At 41.0% G+C, this 14,264-nt stretch overlaps 1 protein-coding gene across 1 annotated transcript; it reads left to right on the top strand.

The window, feature by feature from the left end:
- The first annotated feature begins 1,535 nt into the window (after nt 1-1,535).
- On the top strand, nt 1,536-11,952 carry zdhhc1 (zinc finger DHHC-type containing 1). The gene is made up of 11 exons (XM_068728832.1): nt 1,536-1,878; nt 2,266-2,488; nt 3,250-3,425; nt 5,708-5,809; nt 6,468-6,592; nt 6,884-7,039; nt 7,125-7,249; nt 8,126-8,214; nt 9,695-9,809; nt 10,036-10,111; nt 10,409-11,952. Exons 2-11 carry the CDS (start codon nt 2,267-2,269, stop codon nt 10,957-10,959), a joined length of 1,737 nt encoding a protein of 578 aa, XP_068584933.1. The 5' UTR covers nt 1,536-1,878; nt 2,266; the 3' UTR covers nt 10,960-11,952.
- Nucleotides 11,953-14,264: the final 2,312 nt, after the last annotated feature.

Below are 14,264 nucleotides of genomic sequence, written 5' to 3'. Positions count from 1 at the left end.
CCCACCTCTTCAGGAAGTGCTACCCTGAGCCTTCCACTCATAATAGTTTGTTTCTGTACTTTGGCTCTGAGTTATGCTCTGCTTCATGCTCTTAGATGCTTGCTTGGAAAAGGAGATGTACTTATGACTTCTGGTGACTAGTAATTCTCTTGAATACCAATGTTGATGCACTTATTGTAAGTCGCTTTGGATAAAAACGTCTGCTAAATGACTGTAATGTAATGTAATGGTTATGTTTTGAGCATTTTTATCTCCTCAAAAACACCTTTGTTTTTCAATGGTGAAGAATGCGTCGCCACAGCAACACAGTTCCATGAAACAACAAACTTTTGATAACTTTTCATCACTAAGGTCTTTAGATTGTACTGATCAAATTTGCTTATTTTGCTTAATTTGCTTAATTCCCTAGGAGGAGTTTGTTAAAGTACAGCGCCCGGAAATGGCCAAAAAAACAACACTAGGAATTCATAAAAAAATCAAAATGGCCGATTTCTGGTTGGGTTTAGAGCATGGCCCCAAGAGACTTTGTTTTCAGTCCAGATGTGATACATGTGCCTACCAAATTTTGTAAATCTATGTGAAACGTACTGCGAGGGCTGCTTTGTCGAAATTCTGTACAGGTCGCTATCGAGCCAACTCAGAAGCAATAAAATCATATTAAGGACAAACTTTTTGTCCACTTGATGTTAAATTTAGAGAAGAAAAATGATAAAATCGCCATTTAAGATCTCCTTTATTCTTTGATCTTTGCCAGGAATGAATGAAAAAGGAATTATTTAAAATCAGTCAGAATCAGACGTATAAAACTCTGTAAAACAGACAATTATCAAAGTGTTTCTGTTACTGATGAAGAGGAAGATGATGAGTCTTCCTCTCAGTTAGCTCAGTGTGTTCCTGGTCTGCAGGTTCTGGTCTGCAGGTCCAGTTCTGGGCGAGTCGACGAGACAAGGATGTCTTTGTCTCCTAATGAAGACGTTTAAGTCCAAAACTCACCACGTCAAAAACTAAACTATTCACTCTCAACACATTTGATCATAATATTTTAGACACCTACTTTTAGTTAATGGACTTATTCAACATTTATTATATTATATCATACTTTATTTTATTTTATTTTACAATATAATATAATATAATATAATATTATATAATTGTATATTATATTATATTGAATAACATTATATGATATGATATTTTATTATGTTATATTACATTAGATTATATGACATTACAAAGATAAACAGTCATATACTGTACATACATTACACTACCGTATAATGTGTATTAGAGGGGGATCCCAGGATTCAATAAAGTGTACCTTTATTGTGTTTATTCAGTTTAAACGTGAGTAGCTTTAACTGTTTAAATGTCCATGAGGCTGCTGCCCCCTGCTGGACTCTACGCGTCATCACAGCTGTCAGTTCACACCGCTCTGCTTTATACACAGATGTCAGTGGGCGGGGTCTGCTGTGACCAATGAGAGCGGACCATGGAGCGTTACCAAGGAAACGACGCACAGAGCCGTAGCTGGGAGAAGCTGGGAGGCAACGTCAGCTATACAGGCTAACTAGCTAGCCCGTTAGCTCACGGTTGACTCTCTCAGAGCCTGATCTTAAATATTTAAAATCATCTTATAACGTTTAATGTTTGAGGCCCGACGTCACTGTCTGTATGACGTGATCTGAGAGCAGCCTGAGCTCTGAACACTGCGAGTGATTAGCTTAGCACGCTAACCTTTGTGCGTTTGTTGTTAGCAGTGAAGCTAATCACCGGGTCGAACACGGGATGGAAGTGAGTTAACGCTCTGACCCGGGTCTGGCACGGGTCTGTGGCTCGAGATGCAGCGGAGCGGAGAGCCAGTTTACCCGCGCTAAACACGTGAGTACCCGGGTTAGTGCTGCTGTCCATCATCCACACCTGTAGTAGCCTCGAGCTGTCCATCATCCACACCTAATATAAAGAGAAAACTGTGATTGTGTAATTACAAACGTATATCACAGGTGATGCATGACGTCACTGTTCTTATGGCCTTTTTGTTGGTTCAGCATTTCAGAGTTTTTTAAATACATTTCAAACTCTGTGTAAGAATGGGTCTTTGTCTTGAATATAGAATTTGGCAAAAATAATCAATACATCAATGATATACGCTCTTTCCTAAAGTTTTCCTTCATGATGGAGCAGATATAAGGATTCACGTGATGAAGACCATGCTCTCTGGCTGAAAGCAAACCTCTCAGCAGGGTTTGATTCCGTGTTTGTTTGCAGGATGGACGCGTGCAGCAGGAACCCCAACCGCACGGCGCCGGTCGCTGACGATGACGGGCTCCGGCGGGCCGACGCGCCGCTCTGCTCCCGGACCAACGGGTGGAGCTGGCCTCCGCACCCCTTCCAGCTGCTGGCCTGGCTGCTCTACGTCTACTTCGCAGTCACCGGCTTCGGCGTGTTCGTCCCCCTGCTGCCCCCCCACTGGATCCCTGCAGGCTACATCGTATCCTTTAGACCCGATGGACCCACTGTCACTTATTGATTATCCTCATTGGTTCGGTGGTTGGAGCCTTTAGTGTCTTTAGGGTATTTGTAGATGATCCTAATATTTCACTGCTGTCAGACTACTACTACTACTACTACTGCCAACTACTACTACTACTACTACTACTACTATTATTACTACTACTACTACTACTACTACTATTACTACTGCCACTACTACTACTACTACTACTACTACTACTACTACTACTATTACTACTGCCACTACTACTACTACTACTACCACTACTACTATTACTGCCACTATTACTACTACTACTACTACTACTACTACTATTACTACTGCCACTACTACTACTACTACTACTACTATTACTACTACTACTACTACTACTACTACTGCCACTACTACTACTACTACTACTGTTACTACTACTACTACTACTACTACTACTATTACTACTGCCACTACTACTACTACTACTACTGCTACTACTACGACTACTACTACGACTACTACTATTACTACTGCCACTACTACTACTACTACTACTACTACTACTACGACTACTACTATTACTACTGCCACTACTACTACTACTATTACTACTGCCACTACTACTACTACTACTACTACTATTACTACCACTACAGCTGATTCTGGATATGTGTAGATGATGCTAATGTGACTTGAATGAGCTTCCCTATTGGTCCAATGATCATCCAGTGTTTTGTTGTGGTCCTGATGCTGAGCCTCAGTGTACTGGAGTCACCTTTGTGTGTCACCTGTGCGTCCACCTGATGGCTGTGTCCGTGGACCCGGCCGACCACAACGTCAGAACCAAGAGCGACAGAGGTCCGGTGCCAGAGTTCGACCGCTCAAAACACGCCCACGTCATCGAGAACTGCCACTGCTACCTCTGCCAGGTGGACGTGTGAGTAGACTCATCGTAATAATAGGATATATGTTTTCATAGTTGGAGATGTTTAGATGAATTAACATCAGTAATAACAGACACTTAAAAAGCTCCATTCAAACAGCATCGTTCATCAGCAGATGGTGTTACAATGGAGACGTCACATGACCCAGAAACCTAAAATCTCAACAATATATTTTAATGAAACATTTATCTTTATAGATACTATTACTGCTGTCAGACTGCTACTGCTGATACTGCTACTGCTACTACTACTACTACTACTACTACTACTGCTACTACTACTACTACTACTGCTACTACTACTACTACTACTACTACTACTACTGCTGCTACTACTACTGCTGCTACTACTAATACTGACTGCTACTACTACTACTACTACTGCTGCTACTACTACTGCTACTACTGCTACTACTACTACTACTACTACTGCTACTGCTACTACTACTACTACTGCTACTACTACTACTACTACTACTGCTGCTACTACTACTACTACTGCTACTACTGCTACTACTACTACTACTACTGCTACTACTACTACTACTACTGCTGCTACTACTACTGACTGCTACTACTACTACTACTGCTGCTACTACTGCTACTGCTACTACTGCTGCTACTACTACTACTGCTACTGCTACTGCTACTACTACTGCTACTACTACTACTACTACTACTACTACTGCTACTACTACTACTGCTGCTACTACTACTACTACTGACTGCTACTACTACTGCTGCTACTGCTACTACTACTACTACTACTACTACTGCTGCTACTACTACTACTACTGCTACTACTACTACTGCTACTACTACTACTACTGCTACTGCTACTACTACTACTGCTGCCAGACCCATACTACTACTACTATACTATTACTACTACTACTACTACTACTACTACTAGTGCTGCTGCTCTGACTACTACTACTACTACTACTACTATTACTACTATTACTACTACTACTACTGCTGTCAGACTGCTACTACTAGATAATCTTGGAAGTCTTGTAATAATCAGAAGTGTTAATAAATAACCATATAACAGTTCACTGACAATAAGAATTTATAATTGATTAATGCTATCACTTAAACAGTTTGAAATGTGACAAATTTAAGTAAAAAATCTGAGGATTCATCATGATTGTCTGAACATTTAATGATAAAACATCCCATAGTTGTTGAGATGACTCAGCGTTGCTTCACGTCGAGCTAACGTGGCTAATGATGACGGTTCAGGTGTGTTTACCTGAGCAGGAGGCTGTGTGTCCTCCAGAGAGTTGGACCGACGTCATCCAGAGAGTCTCTGCAGGCAGTCCGTAGTAACATTTAGACTCAGTGTTGGGTCTCTCCATGTTTAATGCAGCTCACTTCCTCAGTGTAAATAATGAAAGTACTCACTGAGGTCTGATGTGAGTCACTGTGATGGATCTGATCCTGAGCTGCAGTTAGAAACCAGGTCAGTGGACTGGTTTCTCCGACTACTACTACTACAGTCAAACTAATACTACTACTACAGTCAGACTAATACTACTACTGTCATACTACTTCTACTACTACAGTCAGACTACTACTACTACAACTACAGTCATACTACTACTACAACTACAGTCATACTACTACTACAGTCAGACTACTAATACTACTACAGTTAGACTACTACTACTACTACTACTACTACAGTCAGACTACTACTACTACAGTCAGACTACTCATACTACTACAGTCAGACTACTTCTACTACTACAGTCAGACTACTACTACTACAACTACAGTCAGACTACTACTACAACTACAGTCAGACTACTACTACAGTCAGACTACTAATACTACTACAGTTAGACTACTACTACTACTACTACAACAGTCAGACTACGACTACTACTACTACTACAGCCAGACTACTTCTGCTACTACAGTCAGACTACTACTACCACTACAGTCAGACTACTACTACAGTCAAACTACTACTACTACAACAGTCAGACTACTAATACTACTACAGTCAGACTACTACTACTTTTTAATCCTCTGATTCACAAACTAAATGAAATATTCAAAGAAAATATATTCATCACTTGAACAAAACCTTAATGTTGGTTAAATACTATGTTCTGTATAGATATATAGATTTATTTAGAAAGAACATGTGATATACTGTACATATCTATATACAGTATATATCTATATTTATATGCAGTATATTTCTATATACAGCACATATCTCTATCTATAAATTGATCCAGAGTGTGTCTCTGGTGTGGTTTCAGGGGTCCCAAGTCGAAGCACTGCAGCGCCTGTAACAAGTGTGTTTCTAACTTCGACCATCACTGTCGATGGCTCAACAACTGTGTGGGCAGCAGGAACTACAAGTGAGTCTGAGTCATGTCAACACACAACTTCTCCTTCACAACGTCAGGCTCGTCTGTCTCCTGGCAATGTAAAGGAAATGCAAATACTTGTACTTCCCACCATGATGGTAATACAACAAATATAAACTTTAGTGTACACATCTGTATTTTAATGTTATTTAAAAGCATTGTGTCCTTTTATTAAATATCTGCTGATGTAAACTACAAAGATGGATGTCAGCTCCAGCTGATCACAACCCACAAACAGGAAGTCATTTTCAGAATAAAATGTCTCTCTAAAATTAAAAAAGAAAAACCTTTTGATATAATTGTGATTTTAGAGAATGCAGGTTATTGAGAAAACATTGTGACCTGTTTGTGTAGTTATTACAACTCTGATACATGTTGTACTTATACATGGTAAACTACAAATAACACAAAAAACACGTACAAAAACAGTTTAAATGTAGTTCAGGTTCCTCAGAGAAAGTCACTGTGTGTAAATACACAAGAAAGATGTATTCAGTAGTACTGTGTGTACGCAACAGTACTGTATGTACACAGCAGTTTCATGTGTACTGAGCAGAATTGTGTGTACTAAGCAGCACTGTGTGTTCTCTGTAGTCCTGTGTGTACTCAGTAGTACTGTGTATTTAGCAGTACTGTGTGTCTCCTGCAGGTTGTTCCTCCACAGTGTGGTCTCGGCTCTGTTGGGGGTCTCTCTGGTTCTGGTCGTTGCCTTCTACGTCTTCATTGAGTTCTTTCTGGACCCGTCTAAACTCCGCTCTGACAAACACTTCCTGGGTAAGACCTGACCTCTGAACCACCAGAACCAATTTACTTTACATCTTGTTATAACTTTGATAAAGTTGTGCTGCATTATGAGCAACAACAACAATAATAATAATAATAATAGCAAAAATAATAATAATTTAACAATAGCAACATTGTGTGAGTCTGTTCTTTCTTACATGATAATTCCTGTATTTTTTAAATCAGGCTCCTGTTTTCACTTCATCATTGTGATGATAGAAAGTCATCCCGATCAACTTATTGTGCGTGTCTTTGTGTGTGTGTGTGTGTGTGTGTGTGTAGTGAGGAACGAGACAGCCGTGTGGTTTCTCTTCCTGCCGGTGGCTCCGGTCCGGTCGGCTGCAGCAGTGATTCCCGGTCTTGCTGCCGTCACCGTCGCTCTGGGTCTGCTGTCGTCCGTGCTGCTCTGCCACCTGCTCTGCTTCCACCTCTACCTGAGTAAGACACCACCGACACACACCTGTCTGTCTGTGTGTGTGTGTTTATGTGACGGTGACATCATCACTGTGTGTGTGTGTTACAGTGTGGAACCGACTCAGCACCTTTGAGTACATCGTGCGTCAGCGTCACCGTCAGGACGGCAGAGACTCCAGGAAACCGGGATCAGTGAAGGAGCCGGCGGCTCCACCGTCGCTCCACCTCATCAAGGTAACTGAGGCTCCGCCGGCGGCCATGTTGGCTCTGATGTGACGCGACACACCCACTCTCACACTAACTGGTGCACATATATAAACCTGCAGCAGCTGTTCCTCTCTCTGACTGTAGGGGGCGACATCAACACAGGATGAACCTTTACATCCTTTTTTAAATCTAGCTCCTCATCCAGGACATTGTAACCATGGTGACATGGCAGGATATTATGGTCTAGTAGAGTATTGATTAGTCATGTGACCACAAAGTACACAAAACGACATCATCGTCAACCTTTGCCTTAAAAAAAACAGCTTGATTGATAGACAAACCTATCAGAAATATAAAGAAATAGGAAAATAGAGGACAATAAACAGAAAATGTAACAATTGGACAAAAAAAAAATAATTTAAATGTTATCCTTTAACGTTACTGTCTAGAGTGGTTATTTTCATAGAAACACGCGATTCAAATGATAAGGGAATAAAATATTGTATTTTTATTGATAAACTAATCTCATAATTATTATGTTTAATGATGTATAATGATGTGTTTAGAGCTTGTGTCATGAAGTTAAACATCATAATTCATCTCTAATATATATTTCATATTCATGTGAAAACATCTCCTTCAAACAACTGGACTTATTCAGGTTCATCACCAAAACTACATTTTACAGATTACATGTAAACACATCATGATAACGTTATAATGTACCTTCAGCCAGTACTCGTGTTCACTGAGCAGAGCCTGAAGGCATCATGGTGTAACTGAAGTGAGCCTCCTCCTGTTAGTCGTTAGCTTTGTTATTAGCATGACTGTGCAACTGAAATACAAAAACACACAATAACTCTTAATTACAGTAAATATGTGTTCTGGTCTGACCCCCCTCAGGACGTGAACTACTCGGGAACTCTGGGCTACACCAACCCTCAGCTGGACGTGGAGGAACCCACCACTGTGTCTGTGCAGGGGGAGGCAGAGTGAGTGCTTCTGGTTCTGGTTCTCTGGTTCTGGTTCTGTCGACACGCCTCGCTCCCATTGATCCCGACACCTTTTTATTCAACAAAGTGTGCAGAAGGAGAATTCTTTTGGCCGTGACTTCCAGGAAGCAAACTAAGTGTGTGTGTGTGTGTGTGTGTGTGTGTGTGTGTGTGTGTGTGTGTGTGTGTGTGTGTGTCTGAACCTTCGTCTGTTGGGAGTGACTTTATTCATACTGCAAAATGTAAAATGTACAGTTGCACTCAAAATTGTTCAACCCACATTGCAAATTAGGTTTATTGGGAACATTTACAAACTTTCAGTTGTTTTTAATGAACAACTCAAACAAGAACAATTTAAATAGCTCAACACAACTAATACTACATGTGGTTTCTCCTAATTTAACACTAAATTACACTTTTAATGACTTCTGCAGTCTCAAAATTATTCAACTCCTTCATGACAAGCATCTTTAGTACTTAGTACTGTACGAAAGATGCTCTACTAAGTACTACAGATGCTCTACTAAGGACTACAGATGCTATAATAAGTACTACAGATGCTCTATTAAGGACTACAGATGCTCTATTAAGGACTACAGATGCTCTACTAAGTACTACAGATGCTCTACTAAGGACTACAGATGCTCTACTAAGTACTACAGATGCTCTATTAAGTACTACAGATGCTCTACTAAGTACTACAGATGCTCTACTAAGTACTACAGATGCTCTACTAAGGACTACAGATGCTCTACTAAGGACTACAGATGCTCTACTAAGTACTACAGATGCTCTATTAAGTACTACAGATGCTCTACTAAGTACTACAGATGCTCTACTAAGTACTACAGATGCTCTACTAAGGACTACAGATGCTCTACTAAGGACTACAGATGCTCTACTAAGTACTACAGATGCTCTATTAAGTACTACAGATGCTCTACTAAGTACTACAGATGCTCTACTAAGGACTACAGATGCTCTACTAAGTACTACAGATGCTCTATTAAGTACTACAGATGCTCTACTAAGGACTACAGATGCTCTACTAAGGACTACAGATGCTCTACTAAGTACTACAGATGCTCTATTAAGTACTACAGATGCTCTACTAAGGACTACAGATGCTTGTCATGAAGGGGTTGAATAATTTTGAGTACAACTATAGGCTTATTAAAAAATAAATGAAAACAACAGGGATTTGTACTAAAAACAAACAAACGTCATATTCTAAGTGTCATCTTTTTAATTAGTTATTGTCATATTTACTGATTGTTTACAAAAAATAAGAAAGGAAATATTGTATTTTTGTTTAAATATTTTCTTTGTTAGATAACCATTATGTCACATTATGTATTATGTATTAACTTTAGAGCTGCAACGATTAATCGATCAACAGGGAAATAATCGTCTTAGTGACACCTAATGTGTGTGTGTGTGTGTGTGTGTGTGTGTGTGTGTGTGTGTGTGTGTGTGTCAGGTTCCTGTCTAACGGCAGAGTGAGGACCGTGTCCAGTCCTGTCATGGAGGAAGAAGCTCCGCCCACAACGTCTACTGAGCTGAAAACAGCAGAACACACACACCGACGCACACAGGTAAACACACACACACACACACACACACACACACACACATACACACACACACACACATATACACACACACATACACACGCACACACATATGTGTTTGTTTCCTTATGGTTCTCATCTTCGTCTATGACGTTACTCGTGTGTCAATAATCGGTGTGACGTCACACATGAACGCCGTCTCTTGATTGGCCAGTAAGAGTGTGTCTTTGTGTCTTTGTGCTTTTTATAGAAAAAAAAGAAGAAGGTCCGTAAAGTTCCCGTAGAGGTCACCAGAGGGCGCGGCCTGGGTTCAGCACCGCCCCCCGGTACACACACACACACACACACACACACACACACACACACACACACACACACACATGTCTGTCTTTCTGACATTGTGAGGACCGTCACTCATGTAACGCCTTCCTGTGACCTGAAACAACAAGGGCTCTGTTTTCAGCAAAAACACACATTTACATTTACAATAACCAGTACAATAACCACTATAAAAACCAGTATAATGACCAGTTCAATAGTACAATAACCAGTACAACGACCAGTTTAATGACCAAACGTTGGTTCATAAATGGACATTTGTTGGTGTGTTGTCCTCCCATTAGAGCCCACCAGTGTGTCCTCTGTGTCTCTGGGTCCCCGGCTTCCTTTCCCAGCATTCCCTCTGAGGGCCTCCCTGCCCCCCCTGGCCCCCCCGGCCCCGGGCCCCGTCCAGGCCGCCGCCCCTCCTGCTGAGTACCACTCTGACTCTGCGGAGTCTCTGGAGGAGATCCCTGTGGCGTTGGCCAAACTGGGCTCTTCGTCCTCCGCCGCCGGAGACGCCTCCTCGTCTTCACACAGAGTCGTCCCGGCGTTCCCACTCCCGTCCCCCCAGCCCAGGACTAAGAGGAAGGGCGCCTCCTCCTCTTCCTCCTTCCGCGGTAATAAGAGCACCACGGAGCTGAGGTTTGAGATGGCCTCCACCCAGCCGCCCGTGGTGTTCGTCAGCCGGGCCAGCGGAGAGACCTCCGAGCCCTGGGAGGAAGGCCTCAGTCTGGGCAGGAGGCTGCTGACCAGCTCCAGACCGCCGGGATCCAGACCCGGGTCCAGGTCCGGGTCCAGACCGGCGTCTCGGGCGTCACTGGGCTCAGGTGCAACGTCCTGGATGGAGCTGTGACCCGGAACAATCTAATCCCATTCTCTCTTTTTCCTCTTTTTTTGTAGCCACGCACAACGATCTTTATTTTATTCTAAAGACTTGTTTTTGTATCTCCTGACTATTTATTGTTTTTGTTTGACGATGACTCTTTAATTCTGAATGCCAAAGCTGAGGTCATGTTTGTGCACAATCTTTATAAATGAAGTTACTGAACCTGGAAAACCTTAACTTTGTACGTCACTGAGAGGCTGTTCAGTGTGTTTGTATGTCGTTATGGTACTACCCCCCCCCCCATGAGACGCCATCACTCCCAGTTATTTTTACTGTGTCCCAGTTTGTCTCCATGGTAACCCAGAGCCACAGGGACGACATCACTTCCTCTCCAGCACTAACAACCCGAAACACGCTGCTAAAGTACAGTAATGCTAACGCTAACGCTAACACACTCCTGACACATATTGAATGAGTCGTTTATACTAAAACACATAAATGAACCATCACATTACACTTAATTATTAAAACTCATTAAATATTACACAGTTTATCTATCTTCATGTTAAAAAGCTCTTTTTTTTCACAGCAATTTTGTGACACTTTTTTCCACTTTTCAGCCAATCATGTGCCACCAGCCCCTATAGTGTGATGTCATTGTTGTGTATCCCCCCACCCCCGAGAGTAGCAGTGAAATCGCTCTCATGTCTGAAGAGTTAATATGAAGCTACAGCCAGCAGCTGGTTAGCTTAGCTTAGCTTAGCATAGCATAAAGACTGGCAGCAGCTAGCCTGACCACCTGGCTAATGAATAGTCTGACACCAGATAAAAACAATCAGCTTTAGAGGAGATGGAATGTGTTACTGTTGGACAGAGCTAGGCTAGCTGTTTCCCCCTTGTTTTCAGTCTTTATGCTAAGCTAAGCTAAGCTAGGCTAATCTTATCTCTCAGCGTTCACAAACAGGATGTTTGTTGATCTTTTACAGCCGTCGGCTGATTTTACCTGTTTAACAATAAATGACTGAAAACTGATCACTTTTTAAAAAATATACTTTTATATCCAAATATATTTGTGTGTGTGTGTGTGTGTGTGTGTGTGTGTGTGTGTGTGTGTGTGTTGTTGCATGTCACTGTCCCTCTGCGATGAGAGGAGGAGTTGCTTCGGTAACAAGCCCCGACAACATCAAAACAATGTTGATCAAAAAGGAGCGGCAATGAGAAGTATGTCACACACACACACACACACACACACACACACACACACACACACACACACACACACAGGTCTTTGTGTGTTCACTTCACCAACAATCTCGTACTGGTTTCCATTGAACTGTTTGATCTGTAACCTGATGCTGCAGTGTGCAGGTAAACATGCCGTGGTGTCGACCTGTCAATCACTGTGTAGCCCCGCCCCTAAAGCATCCCCTGCTTTATGGTCTGTTTGACTCTAAATGGAGCATAATGTAGTAAATGAACATCATGCTGTATTGAAGAAGACTGTAAACTAGAGATTGAGACCATAAACTCATGTTTACAATGTTTACTGAGGGAATAAATCAAGAGAGAAGTAGAGTCATTTTAGACTAGACTTCTATACAACCAGAGGAGTCGCCCCCTGGTGGACACTAGAGAGAACGCAGCTTTAACACGTGAAGCTTTGGCTTCACTACGTCCACTTTATTTTATATTTCTACGACCACAACAAGTAACAATGTCACATCCTCTTATGTTTCACTGGAAGCAGAGTGACTCACATTTCACCTGCCAAACTCATGACATCACTTCCTGTCTCACCTCTGTTCCACCAGCTCCAGTAGCTTGATACAATCTCTCACTCAGGGTTTCTTCCATCGCTCTCTCTCATAACTCACAGAGAAACAACTGCGCCACAACCTTGTCACATGACTCTCCTTGTCACATGACTCTCTGGTCTCGGGAGACGCTCCCACCCTGAACAACATGTGATGTCACACTGACAGCTGCTTCCTGCTGACATAACCACTGACGATGAGGTCATATCCTCCCGGGTCCTCAGAGAGAGAGTGTGTGTTAGAACACTGTTATATTTATAAACCTTTAATCTGAGCCTTTTCATGCTGATCATATCCCATGAAGACCTCCCTCCAAAGACAAATTACCATTATTAAACAAAAGTTACAGACTGGAGCGTCCTCCCTTACAGATGAACTTTGGAGTGAAGACACGCAGCAGAGTGCAGTAAAGAAACATAGTCAAGAAATGTAGTAAAGAAATGTAGTAAAGAAACATAGTAAAGAAACATAGTGAAGCAACATAGTGAAGAAATGTAGTAAAGAAACAGTAAAGAAACGTAGTAAAGAAACAGTAAAGAAACGTAGTAAAGAAACATAGTCAAGAAACGTAGTAAAGAAACAGTAGAGTGCAGTAAAGAAACAGTAAAGAAACGTAGTAAAGAAACAGTAGAGTGTAGTAAAGAAACAGTAAAGAAACATAGTGAAGAAATGTAGTAAAGAAACATAGTAAAGAAACGTAATAAAGAAACTGTAGAGTGTAGTAAAGAAACGTAGTAAAGAAACGTAGTAAAGAGACTGTAAAGAAACATAGTCAAGAAACGTAGTAAAGAAACAGTAGAGTGAAGTAAAGAAACGTAGTAAAGAAACAGTAGTGTAGTATAGAAACATAGTAAAGAAACGTAGTAAAGAAACATTAGAGTGTAGAAAAGAAACATAGTAAAGAAACGTAGTAAAGAAACATAGAGAAACAGTAGAGTGTAATAAAGAAACATAGTAAAGAAACAGTAGAGTGTAGTAAAGAAACGTAGTAAAGAAATGTAGTAAAGAAACAGTAGAGTGCAGTACAGAAACAGTAGAGTGTAGTAAAGAACCATAGTAAAGAAACAGTAAAGAAACAGTAGAGTGTAGTAAAGAAATGTAGTAAAGAAACATAGTAAAGAAACAGTAAAGAAACAGTAGAGTGTAGTAAAGAAACATAGTAAAGAAATGTAGTAAAGAAACAGTAGAGTGCAGTACAGAAACAGTAGAGTGTAGTAAAGAACCATAGTAAAGAAACAGTAGAGTGTAGTAAAGAAATGTAGTAAAGAAATGTAGTAAAGAAACGTAGTAAAGAAACAGTAAAGAAACAGTAGAGTGTAGTAAAGAAACGTAGTAAATAAATGTAGTAAAGAAACAGTAGAGTGTAGTAAAGAAACAGTAGAGTGCGGTAAACAAACATAGTAAAGAAACAGTAAAGAAACAGTAAAGAAACAGTAGAGTGCAGTAAACGAACATAGTAAAGAAACACAGTAAAGTAAAATAAAGAAGCAGTAGAGTACATTTTTCCTGTCTCCCCTC

This window comes from Cebidichthys violaceus, unplaced genomic scaffold (genome assembly GCF_023349555.1).
Source record: "Cebidichthys violaceus isolate CVI_PGR_0920_01 unplaced genomic scaffold, fCebVio1.0.p SCAF_43, whole genome shotgun sequence".
Lineage (NCBI taxonomy): Eukaryota > Metazoa > Chordata > Actinopteri > Perciformes > Stichaeidae > Cebidichthys > Cebidichthys violaceus.
Note: the sequence above shows the minus strand (reverse complement) of the source record. Positions and strands in the feature narration are given on the sequence as shown.

Excerpts from the sequence above, each read along its gene's own strand:
- zdhhc1 (XM_068728832.1), top strand. The coding sequence starts at position 2,267 with ATGGACGCGTGCAGCAGGAACCCCAACCGCACGGCGCCGGTCGCTGAC. Across the intron at positions 2,489-3,249 it reads GGATCCCTGCAGGCTACATC|TGTACTGGAGTCACCTTTGT; the intron begins GTATCCTTTAGA and ends GCTGAGCCTCAG. Across the intron at positions 5,810-6,467 it reads GTGGGCAGCAGGAACTACAA|GTTGTTCCTCCACAGTGTGG; the intron begins GTGAGTCTGAGT and ends TGTCTCCTGCAG.